Raw genomic sequence first — 18992 nt, forward strand, 5'->3', positions numbered from 1 at the left:
ATTAATGAAGTCCCTGAATTTTTATTTATAAAGTGGATATTATTTAGTTTTAGATTATTTCTGCAAGCCAGAAGTCAGAATTTAATAAAATGATGTGTACAGATTGCACCGATTTTCACTCTTATCCACTGCCTGCAGCCTATGTGCATTTAAACCAAAAAACATTTGATATACACTAACTATAAATTATTTCCTTGGCGATCTCTCAGGCATGAAGAAAAAGCCTCTTAAAATAAATTTAAAATATTATATGCTTGATGTTGTATAACCAAAGGTTTAATCTCACCGCTAAAGGGGCAGTTACCGTGATTTTGCAATAACCCTGCAGACAATAATCAAGACAGCTCTTGTTGTTCTCTCACTAAAATCTTCGTAAACACAGCATGGATATATTGTAATTTGATATCTGTAAGATCAACAGCTATACCTCATGACAACTCGTAAGATTTTATTCACCATTAAATTGAGCATTTTCCTCACAAGACACAGGAAAGTGTGTTATTTATTACCAAGCATTGTCCTATTAACTATAGATTAGCACATTAAAATAGATATGCTTGCTTTCTCTCTGCACTCTAGAAACGTGTGGTCTCTAAATCAAGTTCTGAGATGCAGGCACTTAATTAGATTTTTCAAACTTTGGGAAAATGTATCTGTGCATATTTCTATCATTATTTTAAAACAACTGATTCAAATTATTATTCTACTACATATATAAAAAATAGTCCCCAAATACAGCTATGATTAGTCAGGTTCAGAAATTCCTGTCTCCACTTCATAATGATAGTAACACTATTCTAACTTAAAAAAAAAAAAAAGACAAGAAAAGAAAGGAAAAAAGAAAGCAATTAAACACAAATGGTGACACAACTTCAGGAAATCAGGGAACATGTAATTCAGTAAACGATGAAAGACAATATAAATTAGTATCAAAAGGATTCAAAATGGAGATTACTAGAAGAATTCAATTATGGGATACAAAAAAATGTGTATGCTTTATACAAATAGATGACCTCATTAGTATTTCAGAAATGTAATAAAACCATCTTTCACTCACCAATGCTGGATTTTCTCTTGGCAGTTAGTGACCACCTGTCATGAAAACAGATAACTACTCATGAAAAAACAGGGCTATGCACAAAGCTACAAAATCATTCTATCAGAAAACTACAACAGTGGCTTTACAGATTTAAAAGCACCTCAATATACATTTTTATTTGTCAAATGCACAGAGATGTGAATGTTAGTTTTTAAGCAGCACACTTTATCATACCCCTCTAATGCAGGCTGATAACTGCAGAACAAATTACAGCTTTCCGATTCATACTTTGGTACAAAACCCGCTTCATAACTATTAGGTGACATACGATATAAGATAACTAGTATTTTGTACAATCTGCAGGCCTGTTTTCAATGTTACATATTTTGTAGAGTACACAAATGTTATAAATAACAAAAAACCAACGTAACATCCACATTTCATCAGTTTAAAAAAATGACAGTAGTGAAAGTACTTTATTTTGTCAGTATATCTCCAAACGTTTTCACCTGTAATTTTTATTCTGATGCACTGAAAATGAGTACAGTGATATTTTTCTACTACATTTCAAGAAGAAATACTTGGGATAAAGAGATGCTCTGAACAGCCAATTTGTCCCCCCAGTGAATTATGATAAAATTTTAAGCACTTCATAGCCAGCTTAAGCTATGCTTGTAATACCAAAACAATGAAATTAAACATAAAAGCTATTTGTTTTCCTTAGAGATATTTCAGTAGATTCTTAAAATGCTCAGAAAACAAATTAAGAACACTAACCAGTAAGGAAAAAACACGTGAATGGCAATTTAAAAAGAAAAAAACAGCACTGTTTTCAAAGATTACTAATCATGTTTTTAAACTGCCCATTAATAAAATTTTTAAACAGTAATCTCAAATACTGTAGCACCATTTTAGAGACAGAGAAACTAAGGGATAAAAACCAATATGCTTAATATAATGTCACATGAAAAACACAGCAGTATTACATGGTTTGAAACTCTGCTCTTGTTCACTGTTCTAAATACCAATATTGTATCTTATATAAGCTCCATGTTTCACCCAAAAATCACAAGTCGTTTTTTTTTTGGCCTGTCACTAAATTCCTCTATTTTATAACATTTAATTCCTGAAGTAAATGTCTTCCTTTAGGACATTTTAAATAAATACTAAGGCAGCAATTCTGTACCAAAATACATGCTGTAGTCAGATACCCAACCATACTACACATTAACTCAGCATAAAAAGTCGGTTTTAGAATAAAGATCTCTCAGTAAGTATCAATCACACAGCAACACTTAATAACAGTGATAATGTACAATAGAGTACTGACTTTACATCTGGAAGAGCCAGGCTAAAACTCCATCAATCCATTTCACTGTTTCTGATTCGGCAGTAATTATAAAATAGACAAACAGAATTAAATGTAAATTGAAAAGGAAAAAAATCTTCATGAAATCCTTTTTATAAAGTTTCTATTTAACAACCCTATTAAAAGATGAGACCCAAAAACAGTCAGGATGCTTTCCAATCCCAATGCATGTGTTTCCAAGCATGAAGTGAGCCAAAAGCACAAAAAGAAAAGCCCTGCAAACCATAAGAGCAGAATGTTCATTAACCTCTACATGATAATCCTTTCGTAGCTGCATATTAACTAGTTACATATTCATAATCATTTACATTATTTAAAGGACCTTCGATGAAATTTTCTATGCAATATCCATTAGTGACAATGTTAAAGGTTATAGAAGATAAGTCTACTTAATGTTTCCAGGAAGCCTTTTTAATTAGTAAATATGTAAATTTGGCACATATGTTTTTTATGTTTAAAAAACAAGTTCCTGGTAGAATGGCATGTATTCTTGCCATCACCCTTCACTATTTAACTCTCCACTTTGCTGTAGCTATCTTTTCCCCATCCCTTTTCTTTCCTAAAATAAGTGTCCCCAAGATATTTACGGATAAAAAAACAAAAATCCATTTCATAATTTACAAGAGAAATTTTCACCAACAAAATACTGTCTTCATTAAAGTCTTTATTAGTTTCATCCAGGGTTCGGAACAAGAGTCTTCAGTTAGACATTATCCAAATGTAGGCTAGATATTTTGAGAACCCAAGAAATAAAGGAAAACATGAAAGAGGCAGGTATGAATACATACAATAGCCTTCTGATGGTACGTCTACAGTTAAATCTTTGTTTACATGATTTATAGTCCACCTAATTCCAACAAACATTTGAACCCAAGCAGCTGCACTTGTATTTTGAGATATCTTTCTAGTTTTCTTTTTTATAGTAAAGTATTCAAAAAGAAAAAAATTAGTAAATTTTTACAGCTTAGCTGCCAAGGAAATTTATGGAAAGGAGAAAATCTTATGATTCAAAGTTGAACTTATCTGGGTTTTAAAATCTTTTTTTTCTGTTAAGTTAAATAACTCCAAATAACCTTATTTCTTCTGAAATGGACTCAGATTAATTATTGTTAAATAAAGTGACTAAGATAGTGAGCCTGGTTCTAAAAGCAACTTTTGAAAAACAAAGCAAAACAACAAAAAACATTTCATTACTTTGTTGTCCTTCACACAAGCTTTTTTAAAATAAGATGGCAATCGAGGAACAATACTAGTTTATTTTTTTAAGTTAATCTGCCAGAACATGCAACTATTACTCCTAAAGAAAAAAAACTTATTGAATCATTTTTATAAAAATAAATGGTTAGTAGGCTTCAAGTATTAAAATAATTGACCTAGTAAATTCTTTAATAAAATCACACTTATAGCCAAAAATTTATAAGTAAAATACGTACTTCTGCAGTAGCACAACACTAAGTCTGCACTAAAGAAAAACGACTATGAACTGATTTACCACTTAAAAGACACATTCATTCTACCATCAGGGGTCTTTACCTATGGCCCAAGAGTAAGAAAATCCTATGGTACACTTTCTTTATAACTCAAAATGGCCCTTTACCTAAGAAGTAATAATAACAGTGGTAAATGCCAAGACTTCATATGATGAAACAGTTCACTAAGGTGGGTCTTAACCTCTTCTTAAAGAGAAGAAACCTATGTTCAGAGATGGAGTAACTTCCCCAATATTATACAACTGCCCAAGAACTGATAAGAGATAAAATCAGTTTTAAAACCAGGCCTATCTAATCTCAAAGCCCATACTCACTGTATTAGACTGCTTTCAACCATCATGAATCTTACTGGGTAAAAGGAAAAGCAGCTGTTTATATCTGCAGTCTTTCTTAAAACACTGACTGATGCTGCTACTTCTCCACTTCCTCCACAAATCCACACTCACACACTAACGAGACCTTGCCAATAATGTCAAGAAAAGCAAATAAGCTTAAACTGACCAATACACTAACAAAAATCTTTATTCCTTCCAATGGCCTCATACAACTCCTGGCCCTCTCAGGTCAAGCAAAGTATAAACAACAAGTTTTCCCAAGCCCCATTTACGTGTGTGTGTGTGTGTGTGTGTGTGTGTGTGTGTGTGTGTGTGTGTGTGTTGGGGGGGGAGGGTAGTTGGATAGCCTTATAATTACTATCACATCTTATCATATTTTAAGGCACTTATAACTAATCGAGTTAGATGCCCAGGATAACAATGATAGTCTACCCAACAACCTATTTTTTAGGTCAGTGTCCAGCTAACATATATGTGCATTCAGTTACAAAATACTTGGTAAGTTTTAAAACCAATAAAGTATATAGAATACAGGAATAATTTTCCTTTGCTGTTTTTCCTCAGAAGCCACTTTTAAAAAATTATTATAAAGAAAGCAATGAATGACTTAACATGTATTAAGACCTCCATTACTTATTTCCATTTGTGCTATTTGTTCTGGTAACAGACCACAAGGGGGCATCAACCTAGGAGTTTTCCAGGGTAAGAACAGTGCCACATTAAAACTAGACTACAATAGAAAGCCTAAAAGGGTAAGTCTGCATGTACTTCTCTCAAAAATGTTTCACTTTACTTCTAAAACTTTTCTCACTGTATTGCAATTTCAAATTATCCCTGTTCAGGTTAATGTATGAAGTAACAATCTGAGGATTGTACTAATCAGATCTGTCTACATTTACATGGTTTGCTTCTCTTGATAGATTATGTCGTCAAAACAGATCATATAATTTTAAAGCTGCTGAGTCAAAAAGGAAAAAATTATCAGTGGTGGCTAAAACCAATAGATACTGGACATGCACTATTACCTTAAATGGTTGAAATTAATTTCTTAAAGGACATATTGTCAATTAATCAAATAGATGTATAAATGTCATTACCAAAATATATAGTAAGTACACTTCAACAAAATTAGTAAAACATTACAGGTCTTTTAAATAAGCCTCTCTGCAAAGAAGGGAGGAAATCACTACAGGCTCCTAAAAAATAAATAGCAATAAGCAGTAATAAACTACAATAAACTGAGTGTTTCTGTATAAAAACTTTAAACAAATTTACTTTTTAAATATGCTGAAAAGTGAAAATAACAAAGGTGGGCCTACTACTACCAAAAGTTAACTCCAATTATAAGCCACTGTTAAAACACTTAAATGTTTTTTCCAAACTGTAGCTCGGATGGAATCAAAATTATCATCTTAATCCTTACTTTTACATTTAGCCCTGTTTTCTCCTACCCAGGCTTCTAATGCATTTCTCATAGTCAAACACAGTCTTTCTTTTTACACAAATATTGGAACCACATCTAACATGCTTTGGTATTGTACTTCCCATTCCCTTGTTGGTTTTACCTACAAGTTAGGGCTCTTTTCAATTATTTATTATTCATAATACCAAGTATTCTAATAAATATACAGTTTTCTTACACTGGAAATTTTTTTTATTTTATTGAAGTATAGTTAGTTTACACTGTTGTGTTAATTTCTGCTGGACAGCAAAGTGATTCAGTTATACATATACATTCTTTTTCATATTCTTTTCCATTATCACATTGGAAGTAGTTAAGACTGACAGCATATATTACATCCAGCGGTATTTCTAGGCATGAAGCCACTGACATGTTTGGAGGGTTCTGTTTCTGGTATTACTTGAATTAGATATCCAGGAAACTCTAATTGTACTGGATGAAAGAGCAATGAGATATGGGCCAGATCTACTTTATTCACCAATGTACTCACCTGACATACAGTAAGTGTGCAACAAGTCCTTTTAAAGTATAGGTCTACAATCACTTAGCCAAAAACCTCAGGAAAAAATGTTTCTCAATTTAGAACTTTTTGTAATTTAGTAAGGTAATACATTACACGTATCATACTTTACAGAACATTTGCAAGGAAACATACGAATGTTCAAAGTGGAAAAAAATGCCTCACTCAAATCAGTTCCACTGACAAATGAATATGCCAAAAAACTTAGAAATAACTCTGTTTTGTTTTTTAAGACTTCTGAACTGCAGACAGGAGACTGTGACCTGTATTTCTGAATGTGACATACTGCCTGAATTGTAGCTTGCCTGCCTATTGTTTCACTAGAGATATCAATCATTTCCTCTCCATTCCCACACCTTACTCCCTAAAACCCCGCCCTCCTCTCATCTACAATAGGCAGAGGACCCCATTTCTCCATCTGCAACCAGTGTGAGTGCAGAGGATCCACACTAACTGGGCCAGTCAAGTTTACCCTGGACCCAGAGAGAGACTGAGGTGATTACAGACACTGGACCCGAAAAGGTGACCACGAACGGATTTGCACAAGCTAAATCTAACAAAGCTGGTCTACGAAGTAACAACATAAATGTACAAGAAAACAAAACAAACACCCACAAATAAAATAACCCTACCCTAGTTCCTCCTGACTTCTTATAGTAAATACTTTCCAAACTTTCATTTCTGTGGTTTGTAACTGATTAAGAAAACTTTGTAAGTAAACTTGCTACGTAGAAATGAAAATATGCCTGTGAAGATCTCAAAGAAAACAAATAATTCATTAAAGATAATAGTAGAAGGACAGGGAAAAAATATCCTCACAAGTGACAAAACAAATTGAAATGCCACCCTGCACCAATTACAGGAATAAATTTTTATTTTAAAGAAACACTGCCAACTATCAGTGAGACTATAGCAAAATTAATACTAAATCACTGCAAGTAGCTATGTAGCTTAACTTATTCCAGACGTCTACCTCCAAGTAGGGAGAAAAGACTGATAACAAACCAATAATCCCTCTGAAAACTAGAAAAGCCAGATGAATATAAAATCATCTCTTAAAAGGCATCTAAGAATTGCCAAAGCAATGAGAACAAGAGGGACTAAAATTCAGGAGATAATTGTGGAGAAGTGAGTTGATGCTTTTTTCTTGGACAACTCTAGGCACAGGGAAGAGGCTGAGAACTATGTTTTTCCTGAGCAGAAATTTAAAGTAGTCTTGAGAAGGCTATAATAACAAAATCAGAGACATGAGCGGTCTTAAGCATATGGTTGTTTTCTTCTTGTGACGTGCCAAATTCTGAGGCTGAAAAGGCCAAAAAGCTAAACTGAAGGTGTGAAAAGCAGAACTCAGGGAACTGATGGAACAAAACTTCAGAAGCCTTTAAGGAAAGAAATGTGGTGAACTACGTTTTCAGATGAAAGCCAAGAAGGAATCAAGGTGGCTGATACCTTACTAAAACAAAACCCAACCTGCACTCCATTCAGTACCTGCCTGGATTAAGGTATCCAACTCCTATTTTATCAACCTAGCAGAAGAAAGGGTGAAACTTCTCCAGAGGAAGATATCATCTTCAGGAGTATCTACAATTTTAAAGATACTAAAATATTAATATTTAATCGTAAATACTTCAGGAGTATTTACATTTCTAACATTTAACTAAAAATAACCAAGTTACCAAGAAATAGGGCCATATGAACAAACATCAAGAAGAAAAGAAGAAAAACAACACAAAACAAAACCAAATAAATATGCAATCTACATACTGGAGTTAATAAACTAAAACATTAAAATATAATTATTAATATATTCAAGAAAATAGTGAAAAGATAGAAGAAATACATGAAAAGACGGCATATTTCACTAGAGAATATCTATACAAGAATCAAAAGGATAATCTTTAACTGAAACGTCTAAAATGAGCTCAATAAACGGTGTTAACAGGAGATTAAACACAAAAGTCAGAATTTTGAACTGGATGACACATCGATAAAAAATACCATAAATAAAGTCCAGAGATTTAAAAAGAAAACATGGAAAATACAGAAAAGACCAGTAAGAGACATATGAAACACTGTATAACTGAAGATCCACAAAGAGAGGAAAGAGAGAATGTGGTAGAAGCGGTATCTGATCAGATCTTGATATGATTTCCTAAAAATGAGAGAAAGGTATTAACCAACAGATTTGAGAAGTTCTGAGAATCTCAAGCAAGAGACTTTTTTTAAAAAAATTATATGAAGGCACAACATAGTTACACTGATGAAAACCGAAGAAAAAATGTTATAATCAGCATGAGGGAGAAAGAGCAGGGAAGAGATACAGCACCTTCAAAGTAGCAACAAGAAGAGTCAGAGCTCAAGCTAACTTCAACAAAAACAATGACAGAAAGTGGAAAATAGGATAGAATCTTCAAGTGTTGGAAAAAAATAACTGAAAATCTAATTATGTACAGAGCAAACAGATCCTCCAACATGAAGGAAAAATAAAAACCTTTTCACACAGAAACAGAATTCTGCACCAGCAGATTTTCACTGGGAAGAAATACTACAGGTAATTATGTGATGTGACAGCGGTGTTAGCTAACAAGCTAAGGTGGTAATCACTGTGCAATATATAAATGTATCAAAACAACACACTGTATACCTGAAACTTTCACAACAGTATATGTTAATTATGTCTCAATAAAGCTGAACGGAAAAAAGAACTACTGCAAGAAGTATTTGGAGCAATAGAAAAGCAGAAAGAACTAAAGAGCAACTGTACAGGTAATTTCTTAAAAGGTACAGATAAATCAGTATTGGTCACATAGAACAATTAAATACTGTATTGTAGTGTTTAAAACACAGAATTAAAATGCATGAGAGCAACAATGCAAGAAGTGGGATGAATGAATGCATGTTGCAATCTCTAGGAAAAATTTCCCCAATAAAAAAGGATAATAAAAAAAGCTTAGTAAAAGTATATAGTATATTTAGTGCTAACATATACATAAAATAGAGCACTAAGGTACCACTAAGGTACTAAGGTGAAAAAGAGAGTATCTTGAACAAGTTAACAGAGGGGAGAAAATACAATAGGATGTGTCTGATTAAATCAAAGGAACGTGCCCAAAAAAGCAGAGAGAAAAAAGAACATAAAAGTGGGTCAAACAGACAATGAGAAACCACTTCACACCCATTAGGATAGCTATTAAAAAAAGAAAGAAAATAAGATATGTTGGCAAGGATGTGGAAAAATTGGAACACTAGAATTCTTGTGCACTGTTGGTGGGAATGTAAAATGGAGCAGCCACTGTGGAAAATAGTATGGTGGTTCCTCAAAAATGAAACACAGAATTACCATATAATCCAGCAATTCCACTTCTGGGTATATACCCAAGGGAACTGAAAGCAAGGACTCAAACAGATAATCGTACACTCATGTTCACAGCAGCATTATTCACAATAGCCAAAAATTGAAACCAACCCATGTCCACTGATGGACGAATGAATAACAAAATGTGCAATATACATACAATGGAATATTATTCAGCCTTTAAAAGAAATTCTGATATATGCTCTAATACGGATCAACCTTGAAGACATTATGTTTACTGAAATAAGCCAGTACAAATGGACAAACACTGTATGATTCCACTTATATGAGATACTCAGAGTAATCAAATTCATAGGGACAGATAATGGTAGTTACCAGGGGATAGGGGAAGGGATAATGGGGAGTTATTGTTTAATAGATAGTGTCAGTTTTGCAAGTTCTGGAGCTGGATAGTGGTGATGGTTGCACCACAATGCGCACCACAATGCCACTGAAATGTATACTTAAAATGATATAAATGACAAATTTTGTTAAGCACATTCTACAATTTTTAAAATAAAAAGTCAAGTAGAAAGGTGATAAAAATGAAACTAAATGTATCAGTAATTCTATTATACAGAAATTGACTAAATATCCTATACAAAAGAAAAAGATTTCCAGACTGGAAAAGATGTCCAGTTGTGTTTAAAACCACAACTATATGTTGTTATAAGAAACACATTTTGTACACAAAGAAATTGAAATTAAAAGATGAAAAGATATATCACGGAAACAAGCAAAAGCAAACTACGCCGATGTAGCCATAGGAATATTCAACAAAGGATACCTGAGGGCAAGAAATATCACTAGAGACAGAAATATTTCAGACTGATAAACATGCCCACTGACCAGGAATTTATTAGAGTCCTAAATTTGCATGCACCAAATAGCGTAACTTCAAATGCATAAGCAAAGGCTGAAAAAATAGAGAAAAAGATAAATCTACAACCATAGTGGAGATTCTAAATGCCTACCTACTCAGTGTTTGGAAATCAAGGAACATGTTTCTAAGAAACTCCTGGGTCAATAAACAGATCTCAATAAAAGCTAGAAAATATTTTAACTAACTAATAATGAAAATAACATACATAATGTGTGGGGTACCTAAGGTAATTATCAGAGAAAATTTTAAAACTCAAAGAATACATATTCTAAAGAAAGAACAGTAAAAATCAATGACTTTTGCATTTCTAGGAGCTTTTATACAGATAAACAATTACGGAATTCAAGTAAATTTAACAGTATACAAAAATCAAGTATATGTCTATATACTAGCAAAAGATGAACAGCAAATTACAAAATGCAATAAAAAATAAATACCTAGAGATGAATGTAAAAGACATGCAAGATTTATATACTTAAACTACTGAAAGAAGTTACAGAAGAACTAAATAAAAAGATATACCACATTCATGGATTGGTGTAAACATGTCAATGCTCCCCAAATTGATCTTTAGATTCAATGCACTCCAAACAAAACCCTAGAAGGTTATTTTGTGAGTACTGCAGACCTGATTTTAAAATATTCATGAAAAAGCAGAAGGTCAAGAACAGTACAAGTAATCTTCAAGAACAACAAAGCTAGAGGAATTTTACTACATCAAGACCTAGTAAGAAAGTGTGGTACTGGTGAAACTACAGGCAAATAATCCAATGCAACAGAACAGAAGAGAAACAAAACTACAAATACATGACCATATAATCTATGAAAAAGACATACTCCATATGGAATTAGAGCTATGCCTTAGAAGTAAAGGCTACATGTTAGGAATAAGAGCAAAACTGAAACAGACCAGCCCTAACAAAATCCAAAAACAACTCTCAACTGAGTTGTGTTGATCCACTAGTACTCTGGCTGCTTAAAGAAAATTTACCTCTCTTTGAAGGAAGGTAACATCATCAAGAGTCTACAATTTTTCACTACAATGTCTGGCATCCAATCAAAAATTACAAGGAAGTCTATGACAACAGGAGCAGCTGACGAGAAATCAAGAGAAAAAAATAAACAGAAACAGAGCTCCATTTAATTTACATACTGCAGTTATAAGACATTCTTTTATGATTAATATATTCATGAAAACAGAGGGAAAACTGAAGATGTCAAAACAGGCCTAGAATTCATTAAAGAAATGTCAAAACATAAATTCTTGGAATAAATACTGTAACTGAGATTAAGCATTTAGTAAAAGGATTTTACCAGTAGATTAGATACATAAGAACAGAATTAGTTAACAGGAATACAGGTCAGAAGAAGGTATCCAAAATGGCATACAGATCAAGAGGCAGCAAGAAAATACAGAAAAGAGAGTAAGATATATGAGACAATGAAAATGTCTAATATGTGTATCCAGAATACCAGAAGTGGAGGAGACAATGACATAAGACCAGCATCTGCAGATTAGATAAGAATTTTCTAAACTGACAAGTCATCAAATTACAGATTTAATAAACTACATGTTCAAAGCAGGGTAAATACAAGGAAAACCAAATCCAGACACATCATAATCAAATGCCTAAAAACCAAAGATGAAAAATCCAAAATTAGACAGAGGAGAAAATATATAAAAATTTTTCAGGGAAAAAAACAATAAGACTGATGGAAGACTAACAGAAATGAAAGAAGTCAAAAGATAATGGAATGGTATCTTTAAAGTGTTGGAATAAAGAATCACCTCCCAGCTCAGAACTAAATAAAAATTAAAATAGAATGTTTAAAAGAATAATAAGCCTAATTTTGGGGGTGGAGGGAGTTACAGAAACATTGTAGAAGTAAAATATATGACAATAGCACAGATAAGGGAGGGTTGGTTCATGAAATTAAGCCATCAAAAGATTATCTGAATAATTTCCTAAGCGGCAAAATTTCAGAAGATTTATGAATAATTTCCTACTAATTTAAGGTAGACTGTAATAAAAAAAAAGAGATATTGTAGTCTCTAGGATAATAACTAAAAGGAAAATAAAAACCATACAACTATAAAGCTAAGAGAGTTTAAAATAGAATACAAATATTTTACTAACACAAAAGGAAGAGAAATAAAGGAATAAAAAAATATGTGACAAGTGGAAAACGTGGTAAAATGAGTAGACAAACTCCAACTAAGTGACCAGATGAGAAAATTTAAAGACCCTAAATAGAGATATAACATGTTCACAGATTAGAACTGTTAAAATAAAAACACAATCAGGTAACATCAGAATGTTAACAAAGACTGACAATATCAAAAGACATAGTAACATTTAACTGAAAAATCTGAAATATTATTTTTTGAGTAAGAACCTAATTAATACAAGCTATTAGTGCCTTAAGATACAAGGTATGGATTACATAGAAAGGATTGACAGGGAATTCCCTGGTGGTCCAGTGGTTAGGACTCAGCACTATCACTGTGGTGGCCCGGGTTCAATGCTTGGGGAACTAAGATCCTGCAAGCCACACAGCACCACCAACAAATAAAATTAAATAAAAATTAAAGTAAAAAAGACAGAAAGAAACAATTGACAAGATCTAGTAAATTAAAAGATGGATCAGGGAGGCTGAAAAGACTCTGGTTTGAATAATGTTGCCCAGAATCAGGATGAGTATGTACAGCATGTACATTAGGGACAAAGATAATAAGTTAACTTTAGTAAATGAAATTGAGCTTCTTGTGGGCCATCCAAGTGAAGCTGCCCAACAGGCAACAGGTCTGGGAGAGCAGAGTGCATATAGGAGTATCTGAGGACATGCAGAGTAAGAAGAGACGACTGTCAGTGATGTAAAGTACAGGGATCACCAACATTTAAGCATTAGATGAAGACACTAAGGAGACTAAGTAGGAATAGAGAAAGAGCCATAAAAAAGTAGAGTCACAAAAGTTCCTATGGTACAGAGAGTTTCAAGAGTTTACCAGGAAACAATAAAAGTTTCAAATAAAGCACAGAGGCCAAGTAAGGCCAGATCTGCGAAATGGTCCACTGAGTTTGGCAAGTGAAATATAATAAAAACTTTAGGTAGAGTAATTTCAATGAAAAGACAGAGGTAGCACCTAGTTTACAGTAGGTTGAAAAGCAAACAATTAGAAAGAGAGCAATTATCACACTGCATTAAGTTTTCTGTTAACATGTTTCCATACAAATTTTAAGTCCCTTGAGGGCAGAAAAGAAACCTTGTGTATCGCAGTATCTAGGACAGTGCCTGACAGGTAACTCAGTTTTGTCTTTTTGTTCTTTGTGAAAAAGCACTCATTTTCAATAACTTTAATATTACTCGGTTCATAAAATCAGGAAATCAAAGGATAAGGAATAATGGCCAAATCCATACATTAAATGGGTTACTGTTTGCTATACTGTATTAGGATTTCTAGAACAAACGAGCAAACGAAAGAAAGAAAGGAAGGAGAAAAGAAAGTTTTTTTTAAACAAACACATTTAAGGTACTGTCCCCCAAAACATGTCATTATCTTAAGGTAGAGTAAGTAGGGAGTACCCTGAAATTAACCTAGAAAGAGATGAGCCCAACAACACAAGCGTCTCAAATCACATTTTAATAACCCTGGATTTCACTCTTAAGTACAGTGGGAAGCCACCAAAGGATTATAAGCAGTAGAGAGAGTGACAAAATTACATAATTCGATTTACACTGCCAGAAAAAGAGAGACAGCTCTGGAAAAAAGGTAGAAGGGGAGCAAGAGTGGAACCACCAGGACCAGCCTCCAAGTAAAACATGATAACTTGAAAATGGCTGTGGAGATCACAAGAAATAGCCAATTCAAGGAACTCAAAACACTGTTCTCTAGTTTTTGAACATCGAGTCCTCTTACCTCTTTTTATTTAATGCTGTAGACTAAATTGAAAGTTAGAACCAATTCTTCAAAAAGGTGATTATATATGGTTTATAAAGCTAAACCAGTTTACCTTCTGACCACTAAACCACCTTGAGGACTTCACCTGAAGTCACTTCACAAATGAGAAACATACGCACAGAGTGATTCACTGCAACATTATTAGTACTATCAAAAAACTGAAAACCACCAAAATGCCCATCAGTAAGATACCAGATGAATACCTGATAATATACCTGAGTACTATGCAACCACAAAATATGATGAGAAAGATCTCTGTGAACCAAAGACTCCCAGATGTATCATTTAATGAGAAAATCGAGGGGCAAATATAATATGCTACTTTTTGTATAAGAAGGTGGAGGGGGGATAAGAGAGCATATTTTAGTATTTATTTTTCAAGAAATACAGGAAGGATAAACTAGAAATTAATGTAAAGATTACCGATAGGGGAAGGTAGGAGCAGGGACGGGAATGAATTACCTCACCATACCTTTTGATATAGTTGTGATTTTTAACAATGCAAATGTTTTACAGACTCATAAAGTCAAACTGATAAAAAAGCAAACACTAAAATTCAATACAAACTGTATACCAAATCCAAGATATAACTGCACAGAAAAAAAAATAATAATTCAAGTAACTTTTGAGATCATTACCTAACTGCATACTCCAAGGGGGTTAACTCTGCAAGAACAAATTGAACTGCAATGAAATCATGAACTTCACTCATAGGTTTGCTGTTGGCAGTGGTATCAATGTAGTAATTCTAAAACTATTTTGTGTATACTGTGGAATAAAGGAAATGAATAAATATAGATGTTGTTGAGAACAAGGTTTCACTACAGAAAAAGGGAGATTCAAATACAGATGGGAGTAGTTGAAGAATTTTGTGGTAATGTATTTGAATGCAAAGTATCAGGATCCACTGAACCCAATTTTAGCTTTTAGTTTGTTTTTGAACAGTTCTAGCTATTTGAAAGGATTGATATTTCATGACTTCTATTCTCTGAGATACTGCAAAGAATAAAGAGAAAATTTACTTACTTAAAAAAAAGTCTAAAACTCATTCTATCTTGCAATTATATATGAGTGCATTGAACCTCTTCATAAACCTAAGACACATTATAGGATCCTACTGATTATATATTTCCTGCATCTTGTTTCATCACCCTAATAATGATTTCATGATTACTCATCAATTTTCCCAAACTATGCTTAAAGAAAACTATATAACAAGTAATTGAGGAATCATGGAATCATCTAGAAGGAATATGCTATCAATAGTAAAAATCATTCTTCAGTTTTCTTACTGCATTGAGCAAAGTACTGCATCATCTTTCAAAAAAGTGTAAAAGACTGAAGAAGACACCATCTTTGTAGTCTGGTTTTAGCTTTCAAACACAGTTGACAATTCAGAAATTTTCATTTTCTGTCCATAATGGGAAGGAGAAGAAAAGTGACAGAAAAAGACACTTCACAATTGTTAAACAAATTAAACTATGAATAAAAAAGATAGCAGCTCTCTTCACCAGCACTGTCCAATAGAATTTTCTTTGATGACAGAAATCTTCAGAGTCAACACTGTCCAATGCAATAGCCAATGGTCACAGGTGGCTATTGAGCACTTGAAATGTGGTTATTATGACTGAGAAACTTAATTTTTTAAATTTTACTTAATTAGAATTTTAAACTTAATAGCCACATGTAGTTAGTGGCCACCATTTTGGATAGCACAACTAGATACAGATGATGGTGAAAATATTAATATAAATTAAATCTTAGATTATGAGTCTTCAGACGACAATATCCTAGGTGAATTTTCTTAAAACTCAACAATCAATGAGTAATAAACAAAATTAACTCAAAGTTGATCAATGACCTAAAAATAAGAGCTAAAATCATAAAACTCTCAGAAGAAAATCTAGGTGTAAATCTTCATGAACTTGGATTTAGCAATGGGTTCCTACATATGATACCAAAAGCAGGAGCAAAAAAAGAAAAAATAGATATACTGGACTTCATCAAAATTAAAAAACTTGGAACTTCCCTGGTGGCACAGTGGTTAAGAATCTGCATGCCAATGCAGGAGACACAGGTTCAAGCCCTGGTCCAGGAAGATCCCACATGCCGTGGAGCAACTAAGCCCGTGTGCCACAACTACTGAGCCTACACTCTAGAGCCTGTGAGCCACAACTACTGAGCCTGTGTGCCACAACTACTGAAGCCCATGCACCTAGAACCCGTGCTCCGCAACAAGAGAAGCCACCGCAATGAGAAGCCCACGCACCACAACAAACAGTAGGCCCTGCTCGCAACAACGAGAAAGCCCACGCACAGCAATGAAGACCCAACGCAGCCAGAAAGTAAATAAATTAAAATAAAAATTAAAAATTAAAAAAAAATCTTTTGTACATCAAAGGACATTATCATTAAAGTGAAAAGATAGCATATAGTATGGGAGAAAATATTTGTAAATCATACATCTGAAAAGGGTTTAAATACCGAGAATAAATAAAGAACTACAACTCAACAACAAAAAGACAACGCAATTTAAAAGTAGGCAAAGGACTTAAATAGACATTTCTCCAAAGAAAATACAAAAATGGCCAATAAACACATGAAAAGGGACTTCCCTGGTGGTCCATTGGGTAAGACTCCGTGCTCCCAATGGAGGGGTCCGGAGTTCGATCCCTGGTCAGGGAACTAGATCCCGTACGCATGCCACAACTAAAGATCCCACATGCCCCATGAAGATCCCACATACTGCAACTAAGACCCAGCACAGCCCAAAAAAATAAACAAAAAAACACACATGAAAAGATGCTCAACATCCTTTTTCATTAGAGAAATACAAATCAAAATCACAATAGGTCAATGACATTAACACCTATTAGGATAGCTCTATTCCAAAAAAAAAAAAAAAAAGCAAAGTGTTGACAAGGACGTGGAGAAATTGGAAACCTCATACATTGCTGGTGGGAATGTAAAACTGTGCCAACACTGTGGAAAACAGTTTGGCAGTTCCTCAAAAAGTTAAACATAGTATTACCTTATGACTCAGCATTTCCACTCCTGGGTACATATCCCGAAGAACTGAAAACAGGGACTATAACAGATAACTCGTACACCAACATTCATAGCCACATTATTCCAAGAGTAAAAAAGTGGAAACAATCCATGTGTTCATCAACAGTTGAATGGATAAACAAAATGTGGTATATGCATACAATGGAATATTATTCAGCCATAAAAAGGAGTAAAGTTGTAATACATGCCACAACACAGATGAACCTTGAAAACATTAAACCAGTCACAAAAGGACAAGTATTGTACGATTCTACATCTATGAAATATCTAGGATTGGCAAATTCATATAGAAAGAAAGTAGATTACAGATTACCAGGGGCTCAAGGGAGGGGAGAATTGGGCACTAGGTCTCAGTTCCCCATCTGCGAAATCAGAAGTTGGACTAAAACACTGGTTAAGTTTAGTTTAGTTCCTTGGACCACTTCCCTGGCGGCTACTGAAAGTGGGTGCAAGGAACAGAGATACTCATCCCCCTCCCAGCCCCTCCACACACACAATTTCTCCCTCATTAAAGCAGAGTAACTTAGCTTTCATCTGTTTTACATATTGGGTTTTTGAATAAGGTTTTATTTTAATGAAGAAAGCTCTGTGCCTTAAAAAAAAAAAAAAAAAAAAAGTTTGACTACCAGTAGTTTCTATGATCTCTAAATCTAAATATTCTGAAGAGTTTGGTTAATTTAGCTAATTGATACAAGTTACCCTCACTCCATCCTGTTAAAAGAGAAAAAAGTCTCAATAATTTGTTTCATTAGAAACAAAAAAAGATTTTACCAGTATTATGTATCTATATTTTAACAAGTAAGTGCAGTATAAAAAAGTTGACCCAAAAAGTTAAAAAAAAAAGCAGTTAAAAATAAACAGCTTTACAAATTATTGTAGAAATAATACAAAAGAGGGTTAAAATTCTCATTGAGGAAAAACCAAAACATGTCCAATGGTATAAAAGCTCTTCCCTTGCAAGAAACAGAAATAAAGCCTGAAGACCCAGTTTGGTTTCGCTGCTGAAAAATGTACAAAATAACTTAGAAAAACCAGTTGAGGTCAAACGTTGTGAGTCCACTACCTGTACCTGCCTACTCTTGATCTGGGGAAAATTGATAACCATAGAGCAAGGCAGAGCTGATGGTAGGACAGCCAAGAGTTCTCCATCTGGGAGTTCATCCTACATTAACCTTCAAGTAAAAGTGATGGCTGCATCACAGTGAATGTAATTAATCTCACTGAACACTACACTTAAAACTGGTTAAAATGGCAATTTTTATTTTATACATATTTTATCATAATAAATAAAGATTGCTAAAAAAAAAGATCTCTAAATTCTATTTTTTTCCACTCCTACAAGTTTTTAGGCTTCTTGAGGACAGAGATTAGGAAGGAAAACCCTGAAGCACTGGAAATGATTTTTGAAAGCAGGAATTATGTAAATGGTTTATCTTTGTACCTCCCTAAGTTCTAGAACAGACCATGCCAACCAGGAAGAGAACTACATATATATATTTGAATATAGCA

General features: G+C 33.6%; 1 protein-coding gene across 1 annotated transcript in view; it reads right to left on the bottom strand.

Moving 5' to 3' along the window:
- Positions 1-18992, bottom strand: part of URI1 (URI1 prefoldin like chaperone) — a 64870-nt gene that overhangs the window by 38699 nt on the left and 7179 nt on the right. The window contains 1 exon segment of the mRNA XM_036833299.1: positions 1058-1092. Within this exon segment, the coding sequence (XP_036689194.1) occupies positions 1058-1092 (35 nt within the window).

This window comes from Balaenoptera musculus, chromosome 19 (genome assembly GCF_009873245.2).
Source record: "Balaenoptera musculus isolate JJ_BM4_2016_0621 chromosome 19, mBalMus1.pri.v3, whole genome shotgun sequence".
Taxonomy (NCBI): Eukaryota; Metazoa; Chordata; class Mammalia; order Artiodactyla; family Balaenopteridae; genus Balaenoptera; species Balaenoptera musculus.